The sequence below is a fragment of the Xenia sp. Carnegie-2017 genome, unplaced genomic scaffold, assembly GCF_021976095.1.
Source record: "Xenia sp. Carnegie-2017 unplaced genomic scaffold, XeniaSp_v1 HiC_scaffold_22, whole genome shotgun sequence".
In the NCBI taxonomy this organism is placed as follows: domain Eukaryota; kingdom Metazoa; phylum Cnidaria; class Anthozoa; order Malacalcyonacea; family Xeniidae; genus Xenia; species Xenia sp. Carnegie-2017.
Window position 1 is genome coordinate 2948897 of NW_025813485.1, and position 22938 is coordinate 2971834.

Consider the following 22938-nt stretch of genomic DNA (forward strand, 5'->3'; position numbering starts at 1 on the left):
CATTCTAACAAAAGCTGTTTACAAATATATATCGAAATTCTAACTGATAAAATTACCATATTCATATTGTAGCAACATATAATTGTCGAATTTCAATAATTGGTTTCGTCAAGTGTTGTTGGAAAAGTCGCCGGCATATAAGATTGTTACGATACAAACACAAGTTTATGTAGTATAATTGACACAGGATCGTTGATAGATGGTCTACTAATTTTATGTGGAAGTGATCGCACTATTTATAGCATAGCAAAGTGTGTGTAAATAGTTGGCAGGCAAACTGTCTCTACTTTTGGATCGAATTGCAAGCTTCGACAGTCCAAACTTAATATTCCTATGATTTACGGCTTTCTATGATTTAAAAAAAATGAAAATAATTATGTTGCGAAAATTCTTTTACAGTGACTGAAGTAACTTACCATTTAAAAAATACATAATTTTAAAATATGCCAAAAAACTGTTTAACTAAATTTATTTGAGACAAGAACGTTGACCAGTTGACCTGGCAGGAATTTTTGGACTGACGATTTTGACATCACATTTCACTACAACGTTGAAAATGTAAAGCTTCAAAATATGTATCGAGCATAAAACAAAAACAATATTGTATTTCAGGTTGTCTTGCTATGTCAGACATTGCTAAGCTTTTTGAAAACCTTTAAATTGGACCAAAGTTACCATACAAAATCTAAATTACAAACTACATATTGAATAATTAATAGCAAAAAAAACCCAAAACTAAATTTCACGGCACCACAATACGAGCAATTGATTAGACAAGCGCTTTGAAAAAAACAAAATTGAGCAACATTGCATAAACTTCCCGAAGGCGAATACTCCTCGTGCGAAATTCCAGTCCATTCTCAACTGCTTGAAAAGTTTTGCGAAACCCTCATGATTAATTTACATTTACATTTAAATTATTCACTTTTCAAAAGTAAATCATTTCATATTTTTGCAATGATTTTGCATTCAAAAAGGGAGTCAATTTCCTTGATACCCTTGTGTTCTAAATGATTAGAGTACACTAAAAATTTGCTTAATACGTATAAATTATAGAACAATCACATCTAATATAACATATAGAAATTGAATAAGCAAAACAACGAAGTTCAAGAACAGTTCTCACTGTCCAATCTTTTCGATAAAATTTCCCCTACCTTTGGCTCAATAAATCACGTCACGACATTCAACACCTAACACCTTCAACGATACGAGTAACATCTCCTGTTAACTTTCAGTGACACTTCTTATTAACTTTTCGCTCACATCTTGAGATTCGTGTGAAGCTGAGTACGAATTCTGTCGAGTCGAAATCAGGGGTGGAGCCAACAGAGTATAGTTGCATGGATCGTACAATGTAAACTATACGGATGTGTATTGCCAAAATTTTAACAAGAGGAACTCGTTCATATATATTGGCTTACTCGTGAAGAGCAGAGGGAATACAACATACATCGGAATTTGTAATTACTTTACACAATTTGGAGACTTAACCACGGTAAACGAACTAGACAGTACTGCCACTGTGCACCCTGGTTCTGTTTATTTAATCACATTGCTGTGAGCCTGTGACTCGCTGCCATTTTGGTAGTCGCATGCGCTATAAAGGTATGCATGACAAAAAAATTTCAAAGGAATAACCCTGCTAATTTTTTCTTTGCTTTCTCCTACAGGGTAAGCTTAGCTGAAGCCTCTGTCTCTCCTTGGCAATTACATGACATCATACCAAATCATTGAAATCAGCGTCAAAGTAATGAGGAGGGAGTGGGACCGAGAGCGTAGGATCACGTAAGAATCATATGGTAGGAAAATGAGTAGGAGTAGCCAGGAACGACGGCAATGAGGTAATTAACAAAAAGTATGCTAGCAATGTTCCTGTCCTTTCTTCATAAGAAATAAAGTTTCAGGATTTATTATGAATTTACGATGTGTTGTGAATTAGTCAACAATACTTGTTGAATTAAGTTCATGCATAATTATGGCGAGTCGAAGGCTCGGTTATGAACGTGTAGACTTCTATAGAGGGGATGAGCCTTCTACATCGGGAGCAATAAATGAAGATTTTAATGACTTGACAGATCTAGCCGGTGACTATCGCGAGAATGAGCGGTCTAACTCAGATGAAGTAGACGATAATCCAGATCAAAACTTCACATACGATGATTTTGATACAATTGATTGGACTAGAGATAGACAGCAGGACCGAATTCGAATTCGTAGGATGAAAAAATTAGAAAGTGGAACGCTTATTGAAAGACTGATGGAAGCTCACGATGCTTTATCTGGTTGGTTAGTAGTTTTGTTAGTTGGTTTAAGTTGTGGTCTTTTTGCTGGTATTATTGATATTGGTGCTGACTGGATGTTTGACTTAAAAGAAGGAATATGTGTTGGTGAAATATGGTTGAACAAAGAATCATGCTGTTGGGCAGATAATTCTTCATTAACCATACATGATGGTTGCTTACAGTGGAAGAAATGGTCAGAGATTTTCAAAGCAAGTAGTTCAGCTGGTTCCTATGCATCAAACTGCTTTATGTTTACATTCTTTGGTCTTTTATTTGCATTTCTTTGTGTAACCCTTGTTCATACATTTGCTCCATATGCTTGTGGTAGTGGAATTCCTGAGGTACATGAGTATTTTTTAAATTCATTATGTTGAATTTTGTTATTCATAATGATGATTTTTTTATGCTAAATTTTCAAAATTAAGACAAACTTTATATTTATATAACTTTAGAATACATTCTTGTGTTTACATACTGTCTAGATTAAAACAATGCTTGGGGGTTTTATAATCCATGGTTACTTTGGTCTATGGACTTTGATTGTTAAATCTCTTGGCATGATGTTGGCTGTAGCTGCAGGCCTAAGTCTTGGCAAGGAAGGTCCATTGGTTCATGTTGCATGCTGTTGTGGAAATGTATTTGCTAAACTTTTTCCAAAGTATAAAAAAAATGAAGCCAAGAAAAGAGAGGTAAAATAGTTGTATAAATGCTTAGTTTATTGTTTGTTTTGTCATCTTTTATATATGTTTATTATTTAGGTTTTATCAGCAGCATCAGCAGCTGGAGTTTCTGTTGCATTTGGAGCACCAATTGGAGGAGTTCTGTTTAGTCTAGAAGAGGTGATGCATTGATCATTGTATTAATCTAAATTTTACTTACATATCTTTTCACATTTGAAAAATAATGACCCAAAACTTGATTTAAAGGTGAGCTACTATTTTCCAATGAAAACATTATGGAGGTCATTTTTCTGCGCAATGGTGGCTGCAGTAACCTTGAAGTATATGAATCCTTATGGAACAGGAAGACTTGTTTTGTTTTATGTACAATACAACACTCCATGGAAAGTCTTTGAACTTGTTCCTTTTGCTTTGCTTGGTGTGTTTGGGGTATGAATAATATGTTGTCAGTATATAACTCATGGATGGATGAATAAGGGTCTGGTCTGAATAGGAAATCAGATATTTGGGAAGCACCCCCAGGAAATCTGTCCATGGCTTTGGCTATCAACTTGTTTGCATTATTTCATTTCAACTCTCCCAATCTCCTGATTTTAAGAAAATATTACAATGAAAGCAAACAAACTCAATTCAATATTGTTTGTGACTTACGAAAGGCAAAACTAATTTGCTTAAAGCTACATATTTCCAAGTTCCTACCTACTACGTACGTACTAACATAAGAGCAAATCCAAAGATAGTTATTTTTTGTCCTAAGAAAAAAATGGTGTTTGTCTCTAGAAGTTCGTCAGCATACAGGTGCATTGGCACATTTGATTTCTTCCCAATGCCCCCCCTAAATATGCTCAATTACAATGCTTGCAGTAAATGTACAAACTCCTGTTCTTTTTTAAAGTTTAATTTTTGCTGTGGAATGTATTTATGCTTACGGTTTCCATTTAGGGTCTTTTTGGCGTATTTTTTAACAAACTTAATTTATGGTGGTGCAGATTGCGAAAGACTTCAGTTTTAGGAAGATATCCGGTGATTGAGGTAAAACATGTAGCCATTTTAATAATTTCTTTAAAAAATAGATTTGTGGTGATAGTTTCAATCGTGTTGTCTTGGTTTATTGATGATTTCAGTATTTTTTTCAAATTTTACATTGAAATGGAATTTCACTCGCTAAGTGTGCAATGTTGTATTACTAACAACTTACAAAATATTTTTTATTAGTCCTCTGTGCAATGCATACGAATTTTCTATTTTTTAATTAGGTTTTAGTGGTTACTTTGATCACAGCGTTGATAGCATATCCAAATCCATTCACTCGACAGAACACGAGTCTTCTTATTAAAGATTTATTTCAGCAATGTGAACCTGATGATCTTGGTGATTTGTGGTATTATACCGTTTGGTTTCCATATTATATTGTGTAATTTTTCTTGAAAGTGACAACGCGAGTTGCAACGTCTAAGATCAGAGTAAGAAACTTGCAATGCAACAATGTCATTTGTTCTCACGCCCGTTAATTAATACGGTATAGCATCAATTTTTTTTAAAGATTTACTTGGTCTTCGTAAATCATATTTTGATATAAATATCAAGAGATTTCTCTTATAATTATCCTTGGTATACTTACTTGAACTTTGTCTTGTCGTGGTTGGTCGAAGCAATCAGCGTTTTCACACTTCCTATTTGTACTTTCGATTTTCTTTACCTCTTGTTTTAAAGGAATGTTTAAAGCATGGTATTTATGTACAGTTTTTTCAAGGTTTGTAATTTTTTTAGTGATTACAAAGTCAACGCAACTATTAATGTAAACAACCGTCATTACCCTGCTGCTGAAGCTGGAGACGGTGTTATTAAATCAATTTGGCTACTTCTGTTAGCCATGTTATTCAAAGCTGTTATTACAGTTTTTACCTTCGGTATTAAGGTATTTAAAAAGAATTATATGATATTAACGCTGAATTTTTTTAATATCTCCACCACAGTTTAGGGAATATACAGTAGTCTCATTTCGCTGTGCAACTGGCTGCTGTATATTTAATCGGATTACTGGCTGCCGTTTGCCAGATCAGCTCACCTATTTGTCAGAAAAAGCAAGTGACTGGCTGCCACTATGGTAATCACTTGCGCAATGAAATATGCGTGGCACAAAAAAATCAATGGAGTGGGACTACTGTATTTTCTCTACTTCTTTGTCCCCACTATATTTAATTCTTGCAAAGCTTTATGTTTGTGAATATTATTTATTTGGATAGGTTCCAGCAGGTTTGTTTATACCATCAATGGCAGTAGGAGCGTGTATTGGACGTATTACTGGTATAGGAATGGAGCAACTTGTTCTGTGAGTACAGCAACAAATTTAGGAATAAGTTTATCACGTGTTAATCTTAATCTTGTTTTTTCAGTAATTATCCAAAGTTTAGCATATTCAAGATATCATGTAGTAACATTGTTGGCGCATGTGTGCAACCAGGTTTATATGCTATGGTCGGTGCTGCTGCAGCGCTTGGAGGAGTAACGAGGATGACAGGTAAGAAGTAGTATACATCCACTAAAACTTGGCTAACCATAGGAGCTCACATGTGTTATCCTTTTTTTTACAGTATCTTTGGTCGTGATTATGTTTGAATTGACAGGGGGGTTGTTTTACATTGTTCCCATGATGCTTGCTGTTGTTATGAGCAAATGGGTGGCAGACGCATTCGGTAAAGGTGGAATGTATCCTTTCACGTGTATATGTTGTTTATGAAATTACTCATCCGTGCAAAAATCTACTGAATCAAATGGAAAGGCTTCACTGACTTTAATCTTTAAGGGTTTTTTTACGTTAGTGGATTTCGTCAGCTGAACAGGAATTCTTTCTTGACTTTTATTTCAGTTATGATGGACATATTCAGCTCAACATGTATCCATTTCTTGATAATAAAGAAGAGTTTGCTCACACAACTTTAGCTGAAGATGTTGCTCAACCGAAGTTTGTAAAATCAACTTTAGTTAGCGTTGCAGTCTTTGAATGATATTTTTACTACACATTTTGAAATTGTTGAAAACGAAACGCACGAGGTTTAAATTATAAGTTGCATTACGTTATTCCATCATTAAATCAATTTTTTTCTTTGCTCTCTCCCCCCATTCATTTAATCTTTTTCATTGTTTTAACAATGATCTAATTTAATGTTTGCCTTGTTAAATATCTAGAAAACACGAAGCCGGTATAAGTTGTGTGACTAAAGACAGTTCAACAATAGAACAGCTGGGTTAGCATACATTGATCTTTTTTTGATATTTACTCAATTTGGTTCATTCATTACTGATATCCTTATTTTAACACATGCAGAAATTCTGTTGGAGGAAACATATTTTAAAGGATTTCCTGTTGTGGATGACATGGAATATATGCGATTGTATGGTTATGTCAGACGAAAAGAGCTAAAGACGGCATTAGGTGAGGCTATCATTGCTTATCTTGATGGTATATCTGATAGACCCTTGTGTGTTCCAGTTTAGAACAACCGTAATCAACTCTTTTCTCTCCTGCATTGCTACATGCATTAGGTAGCGTAGCTCGAGGTAAATCGTTTTATTTCATGGTTTCGTTTTATTTTCATGTAAAGAGACCGCTCGTTCTAAGAATAATGAGGTCGTCTCAATATCAATTGGCTATTTTACTAAGCACGCTCCACAAAGTGCGATATCTGACCCGCCTCCTGTTAATCTCAGATCAACGTTAGATGAGGTAACACAAGCAGATTTGAAGATGTTTTTAACAATGCTGTTCACAAAAATTTATTTCTAGCTATAATTTCTCTGAAATTCTTTTTATATTTAGAGTCCTCTTCAGGTTACATGTTCAACGCCCATGGAAGTTGTTGTTGAAATGTTTCGTAAATTGGGTTTACGTCAAGTGTTGGTCACCAGTAACGGGTATGTTTATTGTGTTTTACGAGCGAGTTTAGAAATAAAAATGTTCATTCATCGCAGTTTAAACTACATATGCTCGTGGATCGTTTTACTTACAGGCGTTTAACTGGCATAATTACAAAGAAAGATGTCCTAAAACATGTGCAAGTCATGGAGAGGAAGAGAGCTAATATTGTAAGATATGGAACGCTGTAGCTGTTTAATTGCGTCAGTTTCATATCTTTTGTTTAATCATTTTCAATTCATTTATAACATTTACACCTCTTCATGTAGATAGGTCTCTGGCAATTGTGCCACTTTAACTACATTTTAATTTTGTTATGAGAAGTTTTACTGCGATACAATGCCCAGTATTCAATTTGTTTTGTTTGTTAAAATTATATATGTGTAATATATGAAAGATTAATAGTTATTTCTGTATTTGTGTTATACAAATCTTATGACATAATATGGCAGTAATCTTCTAACTTTTTTAAGTGAAAAATGATTACTCAATAACATCCATGTAGATAATTGTACTGTAATTCACATAAGCTGTGATAGTTATAAATAAATAACAAGATGATAATATTGTGATAAGCCAGAATTTGAATCTGTTTGTTAGAATCATTGATGTACTAAACTTGTTGTATTGTTTTTATGTTTACTGTTAGCCTAGCAGTATATAGAGAAAGTCATTTGCACCATACCTCTTAGTAAACAGTTGTGGAATTAAACCACTAGTTTGATCTAAGCTAGCTACAGTGCCAGTATTAATGCTTTAGTGACAGGCAGAAAGAAGGCAACTAAAAACACAAATTCTAATGACTACTCAGACTCAGAGTATCAGAGTGACTAGATCTTTACCACCGATGATAACCATTGCAAGGTGAATATCAGTCAAAGGGAATATAATTCTTTATTCGCCATTTCAACTGATCTTTAGATTCAAGAAATGTGTAAGATAAACTTTTCAATGCAATTATAGCATATAGAGATATAGGAATGTAGCATGAATGGCAATGTTATATTTTTCTTATAAATTCTGCCCTTTCTAGTGTTAATTGAGGACTTTCATTACATGTTACATGGGAACTTTCTTGAAGAAGAAATGAGTACTGACATATTTTAAACATTATCAAGTATAAAATTATACACAGACTTTAACATATCATAATATAAATAATTAAGCCTAGAACGTAGTTTGGAGTGCAGTATAACTGCAAATGTCAGGGCAGTTTATGAGTAAAAAACAATCACTTATACCAAGCTTCTTCTCGTGCTTTTACAATAAATGTTTCAATCTAGTAAAAAAAATGTAATGAAAAAAATTTCATAATACTTAAAAACTACAGATTAATATATAACAATAAAGTAAAAGTAATTCATTTTTCTAGGCCTTACCTTATTAATCAACTTATCATCAGCTTGTATTTTTTCTTCTTTCATTACTTCATATAAGTTTTCAACTCCAACTCTTGAGACAGTTAAAAAGGTTGTTAATTTTGATCAATTATGTTATTTTACATTGCATTTAAGTACCTGTCATTGTATTTGATAAGCAAATCAAATGCCTCCACATAAAAGTCCAATCCAGGTGCTTTAGGTGGGTTTGAAAAATACATTTCTTGCACCTAGAATTGATGATTCAAAAAAATAGTTAAGAATTTTTTTCTATTTTTGGTTAATGATCAAATATAAACTGACAACATTTATACTGTAAAGAATATTTGTGTATGTGATATATATTTATGTACCTTTTCCAAAAGTGTTCTTCGTTGAAGTATTTCCTCTTCAGTTACCTAAAAATAGTATTAATACACACTTTGCACTTTGATTTAAGAAGTATAAAAAGATTTTGAATGAAAACTGAGTCATTAAAGAATCAACATCATTAAAGATGAAAAATAAAAATGTTTTAAAGTACTTAATTAGCAATGGCATTACAAGATGAAATACGTTAATCTTAAAAATTAGTTGACAATATTTAAGTTTTTATAAATGCAAGGGAGAGTTTCTTAGAGGAGTAACCAACATAATCATATACCTACCACTTTTTGCTCAGGAATTTCACCATGTAACCATCTAATAAACCATGATTTAGTATTGATTTCTGTCTCTGATGCACCTCCTTCTTCAGTCGATGTTGTTGAATGGAAACGTTTTAAAAAGGTTGAAAGCACACATTGCTTTCTGATGTTAAAGGCTGTATAAAACGACAAAAGAGCAACGTATCTGTCTCAGTTTACGTTGTGCATGATAATGGAGTTAGAAAAAAATACTGATATTTACACAAGTTTTAACTTGTCCATAAAAATAAAAAATGCCCTGTATTTTACTCACATTGATATCCATTTCTTGTAAGTGAAGAAATTGGCAGAGACAGACACCGTCTAGCGTGTAGTAGAACATTGCCCGAAATCACAGGAATGACTAACCGAACAGCTGCCATTTTGGTACTTGGGACCTCATCAAAGGCAGGGGGGGCGATGAACCTCATCAAGCAGGAAAGAGGGGGGAGGAGGCTGATGTTGTTGGTGCTGTTAAGTGTAAACTGCTTTCAGTGACAGTGCTTTGTCATACTTGTAAGAATTTTTTAAACAGAGGAGAAAGCTTGATTTTGAAAGCAAGATGGAATTCCCTGGCCTAGGAAAACATTGTTCATTAGCTTCCTGTAAACGTTTGGGTAATATTGAAGTACATGTTATTAATGTTAACTGACGGTTTAGAAGAATAGCGTAAAGAGTGAAACTGAAGGAGAAAATTTCCCTTGTGTCAAGCTGTTCAAATTTGTATTTATTTTAAACAATCAATTTTTAGATTTTCTCCCAATGAATTGTGATGCTTGTAATAAAACATTTTGGTAAGTCGAGTGTCGTTTAGTTGTTCGCAAATTCAAACACGAAGTGTGTTTTTTGTCAGAAACTCAGAATTGAAAATCTAACTAAGCCTTAGGTGGTTGTGGTAATATTCTCAGATTGAAATAATTTTAATTTTGACCGCATGTTTTATGTTTGTAATGTGATTTTTTGTACGTAGACACCTTACGTGGTAACAGTTTTATCTTATCTTTTGAATTTCTTTGTTTACTTCGTTTGTTTTATTATAAATTTTTTGGTTTAGTAGTGAACATATTTCCTATAATACACACAACTGCCAAAGTGCCTATAAAAAGGTATGTTTAGTTGCATACATAAAAGGTATGCTTAGTGGCATACAGCTTATAAATACAATACATAAATGAAAATTATTTATTAGCTGTTATTTTACTAAGGAAAGTTTTGCTGTGTTTGACATAGGATGTCCAAGTTCCAGTGTGTCCTCTTTGTAACAAACCAATACCTGTAAAGCGTGGAGAACCGCCTGATATTAAGGTTTTTATCTCCTCTGCTTCAAGTTTTTTTAGTTATATTGAAAGATATATATATACTGAAGTACGCAAGTATGCTTGTTTTACTTTACTTTTTTTACTTTGTTATTTTTCTTTACTTTTTGCTTTTCTACTTGACTGACTTGTTTTTTAGACACACTGAAGATACACTTTTAGACACATTGAATAAAATACAGCTAGAAAGCAGTTTTGATGATTAATATTGTAACCAATGATTATCAATATTGCGCTAATTTTATCATCAATATGGAAGCCATTGATTATCAATATTAAAGCCAATTAATGATTATGATAAGTATCAATTTGTTTTACATTATAGGTTGGAGAGCACATAGACCGTGACTGTTTATCAGACCCTGCAAAAGAAAACCGAAAAGTAAAGCTTGAATAAATTCATATGAACTGTATCATGCTTTGTGTTATTTTCTGTAAAACAATAACTTATGCAACATATGTTTTTCAACTAGCTGAATGCCAACAGATGCTCTGCTAAAGGATGTAAGAAAAGAGAAGTATGTGTAATAACAATTATACAAGAACTATGGATAGTTTACAAAGGTTCAAAGCACTTGCTTATTGGATAGTAGTGGTAAATTATAAAATTATATTGTACACGCTTGATCAAATGATATAAATTAAAAGAAACAAATTCTAAAATAATTTTGATAAAATCACAAATTTATGAGATTTTTTAGAAGTTGTATTTCATGAGCCAGATAAGATAAAATCTTTGTTGCATTTGTTATTAGTAGGAGTTAAAAGCCACAAAAATCATCATATAGTTTGTGCTATTAAAGTTTTATGCAACCACTTGTATTTAAAGATTTATCCATGAAGATATTTTGCAATAATTTATTATTATTAAGGGAAACAGAGAAAAATGACATAAATCTAACATTTCAAGAATGATTAATATTTGAAAATGATGTTTAAATGAAGGAGTGTTGTATATACTGAAGAGTGCTGTAAATACTGAGGAGTTTTTTTATACTAAGGAGTGTTGTGAATACGAAAGATTATTGTGAATACTGAGGAGTATTGTGAATACAAATGAGTGATATTGTGAATATTAAGGAGTGTTGTGAATACTGAGGAGTTTTTTTATACTAAGGAGTGTTGTGAATATGAAAGATTATTGTGAATACTGAGGAGTATTGTGAATACAAATGAGTGATATTGTGAATATTAAGGAGTGTTGTGAATACGAAAGATTATTGTGAATACTGAGGAGTATTGTGAATACAAATGAGTGATATTGTGAATATTAAGGAGTGTTGTGAATACTGAGGAGTTTCTGTAGTACTAAGGATTGTTCTTGATGTACTTAGTGAATATTTGAACAGGTTTCAGAGCCATGCTTGTACATCTCAGGTTTGATATCAATTTAGTGATAACTATGAAATAAGCGACAAAAGAGCTGCAGTGTTATATGTTTGTAAAATTATTCCTAAATTGCAGCTAGTCCCTATTACCTGTCCATCCTGTAGGAGAAATTATTGCTTACGTCATCGACATCCTCAAGATCACAACTGTACAACTGCAAAGTCTACTAATTATTTGTAAGTTTTTTTGAAATATGTTTAGTTCAATTGATTTGTAGCTTTTAACTGTTCCATATTTACACAGGAAATTGAAAAATACAAACACAAAGTTTGATGGAGGGAGTCAAAATGTTTTGAAAAACAAACCGCAACAAACACCATTGAGCGTGTTAGGCAGAGATCTTGATAGGTATCATATTTCATGGTGAAATCAACTTGGTAGCATTATAATCTGAAGACTGATTGCCCTCTATTATCTTGTTGATTTAGATTAAGAAGAGAGCGTGCTGGCCAACAAAATGTTCAAAGATCAAATGATAAACAACAACAGTCAACACTTGTGAGAGTTTGTTTAAAATAAATACACAATTTTTATTACATAATGTCAAATAAATGATTGCAAACGCTGTTTTTTTTATTCAATGTTTCACCGTATTTTTTGACAGACAGAAGATGAAGCTTTGGCTTTAGCAATTCAAGCGTCACTTTCAGCATCAAGTACATCACCCACTTTGAAAAATAAATTTTCATCTACTCTAGAAGAGGAAGATCATGCTTTGGCAAAGGCAATAGCAGATTCAGAAAAAGAAGAAAGAGAAAGAAGGAGGCGACAGCAATCGGCCCAACAATCGGTACAGTCTTCATCTATAAATATCTCTTTTATGAAATTTCCTTTATTGTGTGTTATCACAGATATTGTTTTTAAATGAAGTGGTTGAATGCAATGAATAGCCAGAATAAATGCTTTACTTAATTTGAATGAACAGAGGTGGGTGGGGTTGTAGATGTCACTGTGACTATTTTAAACCATATCTATACATAATGAGAAAAGTGATAGCGGTTTGATTGACAGGTATACTGGCGAGAATGAGGCTTTTGTTGTGAGTCGTCAATTTTTCTTGCAACTCGAATTCATCTTGCATTTCATTGAAATCATTTTCGTAACAAAAATAAAATCGATGTCAAGTTTTACGCTATTTTTCACAACATGGATTACAGCAAATTGTACAGCTCAAACTAGCAATTTTAACACCGACGTTTGTCATATACGTACTTTCTCCGATCAGAATTTATCATCAAAATTTTTACATTTTTTTCCAGAGTCAAAATGGAGAAAACAGTTCATGCACTGTTTCATGAAAAAATATGGTACAATACAATCAAAACGCTACGACAGCGCCAATTAATTATTCCAATCATTTTAACGTATAATTAAAATAAAAGTAATATTGCTGCCAAAGTAATTAGATAGGTATCAAATTGACTATCAATGTATCATGGTCTTCTGTGTAAATTGCTCAGTATACATATTACATTTAAGTATTTTTGTTTTTTAATGTTCCTAACCATTTACGTAAAAACTATGGTGAAATCAATGGAATTTCATAAAATTTCTATTCCAAATACAATACCTAAATACTCTGTTGGGAAGTAATGGTGAAAAATGAGTCACTCGCAATTATCAACGAGAAGATTTTTTGGTGGTTCTCGATCTCAAGGCAATAAAACAACACTTACTCCATTTCTTTTATTTTGCCATGTAGTCTTACTTTTTTTGCTTGATTTTGAATGAGGGTTTATTAGAAGAGGGAGGGCTGAGGAAGTGAATAAGAGACAACAAACAAAACAAACAACATTTGTATACCGGCCAGTATTAATCCCCGCCAGGGGGGTTGACCGGTCCATGAATTTTTCTACGCCAAACGTCTCTATCTCTCGCCATATCTCTCGTTATACCCATCGCCTTCATATCACTGTTCACAGCATCCATCCATCTCCTTCTCGGTCTACCTCGTTTGCGGACTCCATCAACATTCATATGCAACGTTCTACAATTTCAGCACTTTCTTCCCTCCTTTCCACATGCCCAAACCACCTCAAACGCTGGCGCCTTACCCAATTCTCGATACACTCAACACCAACTCTTTCTAATCTCTTCACTTCGAATCCTATCCATCAACGTTACACCACACATCATCCTAAGCATTCTCCTTTCCGTCGACGCCAATCTTCTCAGGTCCTCTGCTTCCGGCGCCCAACACTCTGCTCCATATCCCAAAACACTTCTAACACATGCCTTGTACAATTCTCCCTTGCTTCAACTCGACTTTCGCACAACTTCTCTAAAACTCTCACCACGCTGCTTGAACTCTGTTCTCACCGCTTGCTCGCACCCTCCACCATCATTTAACACATCGCCCAGATATTTTCCGATACACCTTCCAAACTCACGTCACCCAGTTCGTTCAATCCGACTTCCATCCACTTCCACGTCCCGCACTCAAAATCAGTTCTCTTTCAATGCACCCACACCAGCATCTTTCCTGCTTCCCACACATTATCGAATTCACTCCAACTCTTTTCCCACACACACCACATGGCCATTTATCACTGTCCTTCACCTCCACCTGCCTCGAGCATTTCATGCCCTTCGTCTTGGCCTCATTCACTTTTAGTCCCTTGACTTCTATTGCCGTTTTCCATTCTCGGAACCATTCCATGACTTTCTGCTTCGACTCCGCCAACAAGACAATGTCATCTGCATACAACAAACACCAGCATCCTTTTCTTCTCACTTCCTCTGTCAGTACATCCATCACACAAGCAAACAGTAACGGCGACAAGACTGAACCTTGATGAACACCAACTTTTACCTCAAAAACACCAGATCTAACACCTTCCTCCGTAACCACCGAAGTGAATAAGAGAATGAGTTGTTAATGGACAGAACTTCAATAAAAGCTTTAAAAATATTAGATCATTGAAAATCAGCACGATGTTGATGCAAAGCTGAGCACCTTAGAATACAGATTGTTTTATCATGGAATGCCCTTCAAAGATAAACAAGGTGCTTCAGCATCATTTTAAGGTACAAATGCATGAGTAACTCAATAACTATCTCTATTTCTATCTGTATTTTGGTGTGTGCCTTCTTTGTCATACTTTTTGAATGTATTGTTTGCAATCAGTAATGTTGCTCCCAAAGGTTACAATTGCTTTCTTTGTCAACAAATTTCATTGTGAACAACTTGCTAAGGTTTGACAGGATTTTAATACAATAAATCTAAGATATTTTTGCACTATGGTTGAACATATTTAATATCAAATACACAAACATGTATTTATCATACAAGAGGTGCCATTTTTCTTACACAATATAGATTGATGTATTATAACTATATATATATGAATACAATTATTTATTAGACAGACTTATATACATGTGATCCTCAACAATTGGATTGGAGCAACCAACTTCAAACTGTCCAAGATACATGTTCATTTGCTGGATAATAACTGTTCATTATCACTTCTTCTTAAATGGATCTGACCATACTTTCATTCCTACCAATAAACAGGTAGAAAACTAGTTGAAGATTGTATAAAAACTTGATAAAGTTTTTTGTAACTGTTAACAATTAATATCCTTTTTCCAAATTATGGCATGATCATTTACGAACCTCCTGGTTGGATGTCTTCTTTGCTTGTTTCTTTTCTATTTGCTTCTTGCATTTTCTCTATTGTATTAAAACAATTTAAACTTTCATTTGATTAAATTAATGAGCAGACACATGAGGATTTAAGAACAAAACGAAATGATAAGGAATTTTAATGTTTGCTTATGCCTTCCCACGGTAAAATAGGTAAAACAAGTATTTTAATACACAAAAACGTACGGTATTTTTGGGGGAAAAGTTTAGGATGAATGGCAACTGGGTAAATGGCTATACCAATAGCGGCAACAACTCCCCCTATCACCAGCAATCCGTTTGTTGTGTTTGGCATGAATTAAAACTATATTCTTGACTTTACCGTGGGTAAAGTGTGACGACTAAAATTGTTTCAATAACCTAAATAAAGAAATTTTGTATGAAAATAGAACTTCTCATAGAAATAGACATTGTATTGAAGAAGAACTGAAGAAAAAATAACAATAACCGAAACTTTGCCGTTCTTTTTAGTGCGTGTTTTAACGATTTTGTGACATCCAAGCGTGTATTTTTTTCGTTATTTGCATTTTTCCCTTCCAGGTTCTTTGCAGTGGTTGGCTTCACTTCACCAACCGTACAGTCAGTGGTTCTTTTTAACTTCTTTGTTTGCAGTGGTTCAAAGTTGTCGAGACTGTTAATCATTGAATAGCCATTTGACTCTACATTTGATTAAAATGTCAACCAAGGAATCCTCAGAAAAAGTAAACAATCCTCGCTGTTTTTTTGATGTTTCAATTGGCGGTATATCAGGTATTCATAAATACACGTGCTGCATATTTCCTCTGAAAAATGAAAGTATAATTATTAGTCATAAATAAAGAAGAAGCTATTTCAAATAACTTGCATTAAATATAAATAAAAATAAATAAAATATGTATACAAGATAAAAAATTGTACAAGTAAGGTCTGAGCTTCTTATGACTTTACTCCTCTCCACTTGTTGACCTGTTTTTAATAAATTAACTCTGTTGCTGCTACTAACTGTAGCTGTTTAGCAAAGGAAATATTGCACATTTACACACCCACATCCTCATGATCAATGCAAGACAGCTAAACTCCACTCTTACATCCTGTGTCCTAAGTACAGGAGTCACTATTTCATTATTGTGATAGTAGGAAGAGCACATTGTGTTATGCTTTGTATCTATATGAAATCTTCATTTTTGAAATTTATTTATTTCTCATATCTAATATCAAATATATTGTGTTTTTATGGTTTTCTTTACCTACTTGTTTTTCTTGTACTTTTCAACAAGCAATTCTTTGCATTTTCCCTGTTTAGTCTGTTTAGTAGCCTTCAGACTGGGGTTGATGTTGCCATACAATTCTGGCAAACTTCTTAGCACCATAGTTAAAAGATTTTTGATGATACATGCAATATTATCTACGCAAATTGCTTTGTTTAGGTTTCCCAATGCGCATGAAAATTGATTTTCTACAGTTAACATTTCTCCCTGTAATTTATCATCAATTAATGAGTGTTATGCTTGTTTGAAATTCGCACATTGCACACTGTTAATTCACACAATGTCATCTAACAATACTTCAAATTTGTTAAATTTGTCAATATTTAAATGGGAAATTAATTTTCCATGTTTTTTATTTTTCTGAAAGTATTTGTTTTATGTTTAGAGGGAAGAATATATTTTGAGCTGTTTGCTGATGTCTGTCCAAAAACTGCTGAAAATTTCAGGTCATTGTGTGTGGGAGATAAAGGAAATGGTCAATCAACTGGAAAACCACTGCATTTCAAAAACTGCCCTTTCCATCGAAGTATGAAACATTTAAAAGATGATATTGAATATTCTAATTTATGCATATTCATCATGACACGATATGTTTTTGGTTATTTTAGTCATGAAAGATTTCATGGTTCAAGGTGGTGATTTCTCAAATCATAATGGGACGGGTGGTGAGTCCATTTATGGTGAAAAATTTGAAGATGAAAATTTTCAGCTCAAGGTATTAGAATCACTTTTTTTACCTTTAAAGTAAATTTCAACTTCCAATTTGTTGTCTGTTAATTATGCAGCATGATCAACCTGGATTGTTGTCCATGGCAAATGCTGGTCCAAACACAAATGGTTCTCAATTCTTTATAACATGCAAAGCCACAACTCATCTTGATGGAAAGCATGTTGTTTTTGGTAAAGTTATCAAAGGAATGCAGATTGTTCGTAAACTAGAAAATGTAGAAAAAGATGGAGAAACACCTAAAAAGGTTGGTAAAATATTTTAATATCAGTGCAATTATTTTCAATCAATTTTCTTGCAAGACAACTGTTATCAACAGATAATTCAATCTCAATTGAGAACAACTTTAACCAATTTTAAACAGATAATAAATAGGCTGTTGCGGTGCATCAAAATATCGATATACCAAAAATATTGAAAAAAATAACGAAATATTCGGTGTTACGATATATTTAGTTGTTATAGATAGTTTTTAATGTTTTTTAATGGTTTTTAATGTCTTTATAGCAGTTTTTAAATGGTTTTCTACGTATACTATTAGACAATCTTTTCCCTAACACATGTGCATGGCAATTGTTTGCTAAGTTTCAACAATTTGATCTATGAGTCATAAATAGCACATAAAAGAACTGACAAATTTGTGAGTGTTCAGTTGATAAGCAAATAAATTTATTGGAAGGTTTTTTTAATACAAAATGAATTAAAATTTTATAACATTCAGGTTGAAAGTAGAGCTCATTTTATGGTGTGGCTTACCAAATGTTGTCATTGTAAAACGTTTAAAGTCTAGGACTTTTTCAGCATTAAATGATAGTTCTTGTTTGTCTTGAAGATCAGACATGGTTTGTTTGTGATACATGAAACAGTAAATGAGAGTACAGAATTAAAAAAAAACAGTACACTTGTTAAATCCTGTTAATATTTATTATTGGCATGTTGTGTGTCTTCCTCAGCTTTCCTCAGCTTGTTCAACAAATGCATTTTCAAACTTGTTACCTCAATGACGTACCCCCACCATGACCATGTGTAAAAGCAGGATAGCCAATCCACAACTATAGACATTACACTGTGGACAAGACAGCAAGTGGTTATTTTGACTATATCTGTAAAAAGGTGGGGTATATCTGAATGAGATGTGGGGTATATCTTTATGTGTCGTGGGGTATATTTGTATGGGCAAAAACAAAATGAAAGAAATAAGGTTTTGTATTGTGTACGTAAATGAAATATTTTGAATTTTGAAGGCATGTGTGATAGCAGATTGTGGTGAAATTCCAGCCGACGAGGATATATTTGCTATGAAAGATGATGGGACTGGAGATGTTTATTCTGACTATCCAGAAGAATCAAATATTGATTTCAGTAACGTATGTATAACACATCATTTAAATTACAACTCATTATTGACGAAGTTTTGCCGACTTGTACGTCAGAACCATTGTAATAGATTCAACTTTGTTGGAATGTTCAAAAAATTCGTTATTGAAAATATTTACGTTGATTGGTCAATTTGTGCATTCCTAGTTCAATGAAGTTGCTGACGTAGCAGAAGTAATAAAAAAAATTGGAAATGAGCAATTTAAGCTGGGAAATTATGAAATAGCTCTGAAAAAATATTTAAAAGCTCAGAGGTATGAAAAAAATGTGCGAATGAAAGTGCTTGAAAAAGATTTAGGATGAGTTAATAAGTATCCTTTCCTACTCTAGATTTATGGATTGAATTTATAACCATCCTTTCCTCCTTTAGATATATGGATCGAGTTTTCAACAATCCTTTCGTATTTTAGATATATGGATCAAATTGATTCTGACGTTTCCTCAACAGATGAAGAGGAAGAGAAGAAAAATACGAATGAAAGTGCAAATGAAGAAAATGTTAAACGCCATAAGTCGATAGTCATGCCTTGTTACTTGAACAGGTTAGAAAATTCAGTTTTATAGACATTATTGTTATGAATATGAAGTAGTTCTGATAAAAAATCACAAAATATTCTGAAGATGCATTAAATTATTCTTTAAATAACTAATTTTAGTGCTGCGTGTTATCTCAAATTAAAGAATAATGAAGAAGCTGTGAACAGTTGCAGTGAAGTAACTATTTATGTGCTAAAGTATAGTTCATTATGAAACATTACGTACATATATCAATTTCAATTACGTACATATATCAATTTCAATTACGTACATATATCAATTTCAATTACGTACATATGTTAATTTCAATTACGTGCATATGTCAATTTCAATTACGTGCATATGTCAATTTCAATTACGTACATATGTCAATTTCAATTACGTACATATGTCAATTTAAGGTGATCGAAAATTTCGATGAAAGTAATGTCAAAGCACTGTTTAGAAGGGGACAAGCTTACACGTCATTACGAAATTTTGATAAAGCCATGGTACGTATGGAAGTCGATTGTATTTTTTAACTGACTGCTTCATATTTTTAGCCAATTAAATATTAAGTTCTTTTTTTTGGTTTTCTTGTTTAGGCTGACCTTCAAAATGCTGCTAAACTTGCACCAGCTGATAAAGGTTTGTATACGTGTGTTATTGGAAACACATTGTATAGCTTTTCAACTATCTACTGTTTCAGTTCTACGCTATTTCTGTTTAAAAAATTTTAATAAAGTCGTGAGGTTTATCGAATATCAATGTTTTTTTCCCTGTACTTGTGTGTGTTTTTGTGGCCATTTAACTTTCTGCTCTATCTACAATTTTTCTGCTTAATGAAATTTTATTAAAGTGATAAGGTGTATCAATTTTACATTGCTTTTTCCCCTGCTTTTTTGTGTTATGTTTCTGTATAATAAAGGTAAATATTCATTTGCTTTGCAAGGTGTATAAAGCCTGGGCCTCACTTGCGACAAAAGGATAAACATAAGCACAACATAAGTGTCCTCACTTGCAATGCACTGCAATAAGCGCAAGCATAAGCATAAATAAGCATGAGAACAACGGAGAGTTTTGATAATTTTATGCTTATGCTTATGTCCCAAAAGCTTAAATCATAAATCCTTGATCTTTGCTTATCACAAACTACATATTTACTTGTATTTATAGGCATACGTAATGCTCTAGTTAAAGTGAAAAGTCAAATTAAAGATCAGAAGGAAAGAGAAAAACAAATGTATTCCAAAATGTTCAGTAAATCCTAGCGTAAAGTGCCAGGTTTGCTTTCAAAGTTTTTTTTTCGGACTCTTGCTTATGATTCTCATGAATAGTTGTTTATCGAAGGTTATTCGAGAATCTTTTTTTTGCGCTGAACACTAGATTACCTGCTTGAATGTAATTCTTTGCTTCCTCTTACTAGGCTATGAATATTGATATTTGTATTGCTACAGCTCAATAGCCGTAATTTTGGGTACGGTGTGATTTTTCTGTTATCATTTAAAAGCTGTTTGTCTTAATGCGAAATATGTTTTACAATTTTGGATTGAAATATTTTTCCTCGTTGAGAAGCGAGATTAATTTTATCCAAGATGAAGTAGTTTCACTTGTGAGTCCTGATGTGATGATTGGAAAAATTGAATTTTGCTGTTGGACACGCTAAGGTTAAGTTAACCCTGGTTTTAATTGACAAGCGGAAATCAGATATTTTTCCCTTTTTAACGCAAAGTGTAAAATTTTAATATTCCTATCTACAAAATCCGAATCAAACGAACTGCAATATCATTGCATTAGGTTATGAAAAAGGGGCTCGTTAAATTGTACTCTTACCGTGTACTTTATAACATGTAATGAAGTGTTTAAATACTAATGGGCTCAATTTATTTCAACATGAAATGAGAGAAGAAAACAGGTAATCGTTATTTTCCATGAAGCTTTACTCATGATACAAGTAACAAGTAAATAAGAAAGTTACATTGGGCATGGAAGAAAGCTACCTGGTTAATATATGCAGTCACACTGTTGATACGGCCATCTTGTTTCGATGTGTTGGTGATCGTACTGACTTGGTTCTACTGTTATCAAAAATATGAAAAACATGTTTAAGGTTGACGCAAAAAGTACTTGGTTCGATCCCATGTTTGAAATTGTTAATTGTAGCTGTTTAAACAAAGGTTTTTCTTACTCAGAGTTAAGTTAATCATTTTTAATGACTTTACCCGAGGCCGATGTTCATCATTTGCTTGTTTGTTTTTCGACGAATTCAAACTGTTTTGTTAAACTTTCACTCCATCTACTGAACTGTTTGCATAACTTCTTCTGTGTAATTATATTTTCCAATTTTTGTGTCGAAAACGAATGATTAGTTTCGTGTTTTTTTACTTCATCTAAAATATTCATGGCATGTTTAAAATGTACGCTCATGTATCGTTGAAGCGTCTTTCTTTTAACATCTGGATTTGTTATTTCTTTATTGTCGTAGCTTGTTGTGATTACTACTGAATTAGAATTTTTAAGTGAATTATTTTGCTGATTTTTTAAGGGCGACATGGCAAATAATGAAACAGTTGGTTTCACTTTTGGACTCTGTGTTCGTTTTAGTGGCCAAAATTTCTCATTATTAGTCCTCAAAGACGTAATTTTATCGAACAGTATGTCTTCGTAACCTTTAAACATAGCATATTGTGCTTCAGCAGATAATGTCGTGCAAAAAAGAGGTTTTTCAGGCATCTCAATATTAAGATCATTTTCCTGTACAATTTCTTTTATGGCACCAACTACTTCCACTTTCTTTTGCACATTTGATGCAATACGACGAAATTTTTAACGCGGGCTTGATGTCCAAGTTGAGCCAACTGATTTCGAGATGTATTAAGTCTTCCTGGAAGTTGCCTGTCTTCCACTGCCTTCATTAGAAAGTCACGAAATCCTTTCTGTTGAGGAAGTGTGATCAAAGAATCGTGACAAATTTCTCTCCAGTTTCTGCCCCTTAATTGTCTGATTACACTCTTGTTCATGGATTGTCTCCTCGTATTGTTCTTTGAGAAACTACTTATTTTGTAGTTGGTCTTGTATTTTTCTTTAAGTTCTTCAATACATGGTAATGATTTCACTGCTGCTTGGCCCGCTATTTGACTGTCAACTGGTTTCAAGCAACTTTGTTTTTTTATCATGGTGAAAAATTGTCTTCATTTCAATTACTTATCTCAATATTTCTTTTGCTATCAATGATAGACTTCCCACCAAATTTAGCTATTGTTGACTCGAAAAATATTTTTCTCTTTGTAAGCTTTATTTTTGTGCGCTAACAAGTAAAACAGATGACACTGTACCCGTTATAAAGCTTTTAAGGTAATCTATTATTAATAAGAGGTTGTTATTGCTAAATGACCAAATTTCAGGACGTCGAGATAAATTTGACACTTCTTCTTGTCGAGGATTTGCTAAATATATTAATTTCTCTAAATATTTGTCCGTCAAATGTTCTTTTGAAGAATCCTTTCCATTTTTTTGGTTAAATACCATTTCAAAATTATGTCATCGTTTTTACATCACGCACTGTATGGGTCTGTTTTTTGTTGTTATTTTTCACTTAAATGTACATTTCGTGAACATCGTAGTTTGGACACAGCCATCTAAACACTTTTTCGTTACTTTCGTTTGCTAATACTTTGTTGTTTGATGAACATTGTGTCATTTGTATGATCATGTATTTAAATGCCAAATCGTTCTTCATTATTGTGTATGTTTTTAAATGTTTCCATGACGTTTTACCTCATACGACGCGGA

The 22938-nt window shown here is 33.1% G+C and overlaps 4 protein-coding genes and 2 long non-coding RNA genes across 6 annotated transcripts; 3 read left to right on the forward strand and 3 right to left on the reverse strand.

Moving 5' to 3' along the window:
• Positions 1-1789: 1789 nt before the first annotated feature.
• Positions 1790-7445, forward strand: LOC124446888 (H(+)/Cl(-) exchange transporter 5-like). Its single transcript, XM_046997773.1, has 16 exons — positions 1790-2626; positions 2768-2974; positions 3044-3124; positions 3212-3394; positions 3908-3997; positions 4222-4346; positions 4736-4883; positions 5212-5297; positions 5362-5486; positions 5560-5674; positions 5835-5930; positions 6155-6213; positions 6294-6401; positions 6571-6692; positions 6786-6880; positions 6976-7445. Exons 1-16 carry the CDS (start codon positions 1979-1981, stop codon positions 7070-7072), a joined length of 2385 nt encoding a protein of 794 aa, XP_046853729.1. The 5' UTR covers positions 1790-1978; the 3' UTR covers positions 7073-7445.
• A 419-nt stretch (positions 7446-7864) lies between these two features.
• On the reverse strand, positions 7865-9317 carry LOC124446366. The gene is made up of 6 exons (XM_046997216.1): positions 9200-9317; positions 8908-9062; positions 8614-8658; positions 8399-8490; positions 8261-8333; positions 7865-8160 (listed from the first exon to the last, which is right to left on the reverse strand). Exons 1-6 carry the CDS (start codon positions 9306-9308, stop codon positions 8113-8115), a joined length of 522 nt encoding a protein of 173 aa, XP_046853172.1. The 5' UTR covers positions 9309-9317; the 3' UTR covers positions 7865-8112.
• A 78-nt stretch (positions 9318-9395) lies between these two features.
• LOC124446363 (AN1-type zinc finger protein 2A-like) lies at positions 9396-13219 on the forward strand. The gene is made up of 11 exons (XM_046997212.1): positions 9396-9542; positions 9677-9719; positions 9980-10031; positions 10156-10230; positions 10567-10623; positions 10715-10759; positions 11706-11806; positions 11874-11978; positions 12059-12128; positions 12235-12420; positions 12890-13219. The coding sequence occupies exons 1-11, from the start codon at positions 9488-9490 to the stop codon at positions 12926-12928; spliced, it is 828 nt and encodes a 275-aa protein (XP_046853168.1). The 5' UTR covers positions 9396-9487; the 3' UTR covers positions 12929-13219.
• A 1602-nt stretch (positions 13220-14821) lies between these two features.
• LOC124446367 lies at positions 14822-17354 on the reverse strand. The gene is made up of 4 exons (XR_006948411.1): positions 17264-17354; positions 15466-16061; positions 15250-15306; positions 14822-15133 (listed from the first exon to the last, which is right to left on the reverse strand). It is a non-coding gene; the product is annotated as an uncharacterized LOC124446367 (long non-coding RNA).
• Positions 15819-20676, forward strand: LOC124446361 (peptidyl-prolyl cis-trans isomerase D-like). The gene is made up of 11 exons (XM_046997210.1): positions 15819-16029; positions 16912-17052; positions 17135-17241; positions 17312-17500; positions 18498-18620; positions 18778-18884; positions 19041-19172; positions 19287-19344; positions 19569-19658; positions 19752-19794; positions 20323-20676. Exons 1-11 carry the CDS (start codon positions 15954-15956, stop codon positions 20415-20417), a joined length of 1161 nt encoding a protein of 386 aa, XP_046853166.1. The 5' UTR covers positions 15819-15953; the 3' UTR covers positions 20418-20676.
• A 188-nt stretch (positions 20677-20864) lies between these two features.
• LOC124446369 lies at positions 20865-22884 on the reverse strand. The gene is made up of 2 exons (XR_006948413.1): positions 21369-22884; positions 20865-21224 (listed from the first exon to the last, which is right to left on the reverse strand). It is a non-coding gene; the product is annotated as an uncharacterized LOC124446369 (long non-coding RNA).
• Positions 22885-22938: the final 54 nt, after the last annotated feature.

Excerpts from the sequence above, each read along its gene's own strand:
- LOC124446363 (XM_046997212.1), top strand. The coding sequence starts at position 9,488 with ATGGAATTCCCTGGCCTAGGAAAACATTGTTCATTAGCTTCCTGTAAA. Across the intron at positions 9,543-9,676 it reads AGCTTCCTGTAAACGTTTGG|ATTTTCTCCCAATGAATTGT; the intron begins GTAATATTGAAG and ends ATCAATTTTTAG. Across the intron at positions 10,760-11,705 it reads AAGGATGTAAGAAAAGAGAA|CTAGTCCCTATTACCTGTCC; the intron begins GTATGTGTAATA and ends CCTAAATTGCAG.
- LOC124446361 (XM_046997210.1), top strand. The coding sequence starts at position 15,954 with ATGTCAACCAAGGAATCCTCAGAAAAAGTAAACAATCCTCGCTGTTTT. Across the intron at positions 19,173-19,286 it reads ATGCCTTGTTACTTGAACAG|TGCTGCGTGTTATCTCAAAT; the intron begins GTTAGAAAATTC and ends AACTAATTTTAG. Across the intron at positions 19,795-20,322 it reads ACTTGCACCAGCTGATAAAG|GCATACGTAATGCTCTAGTT; the intron begins GTTTGTATACGT and ends TTGTATTTATAG.
- LOC124446366 (XM_046997216.1), bottom strand. The coding sequence starts at position 9,308 with ATGGCAGCTGTTCGGTTAGTCATTCCTGTGATTTCGGGCAATGTTCTA. Across the intron at positions 8,334-8,398 it reads CTTATCAAATACAATGACAG|AGTTGGAGTTGAAAACTTAT; the intron begins GTACTTAAATGC and ends AACTGTCTCAAG. Across the intron at positions 8,161-8,260 it reads ATGATAAGTTGATTAATAAG|ATTGAAACATTTATTGTAAA; the intron begins GTAAGGCCTAGA and ends TTTTTTTACTAG.
- LOC124446888 (XM_046997773.1), top strand. The coding sequence starts at position 1,979 with ATGGCGAGTCGAAGGCTCGGTTATGAACGTGTAGACTTCTATAGAGGG. Across the intron at positions 5,931-6,154 it reads GAAGATGTTGCTCAACCGAA|AAAACACGAAGCCGGTATAA; the intron begins GTTTGTAAAATC and ends TTAAATATCTAG. Across the intron at positions 6,693-6,785 it reads TCAGATCAACGTTAGATGAG|AGTCCTCTTCAGGTTACATG; the intron begins GTAACACAAGCA and ends TTTTATATTTAG.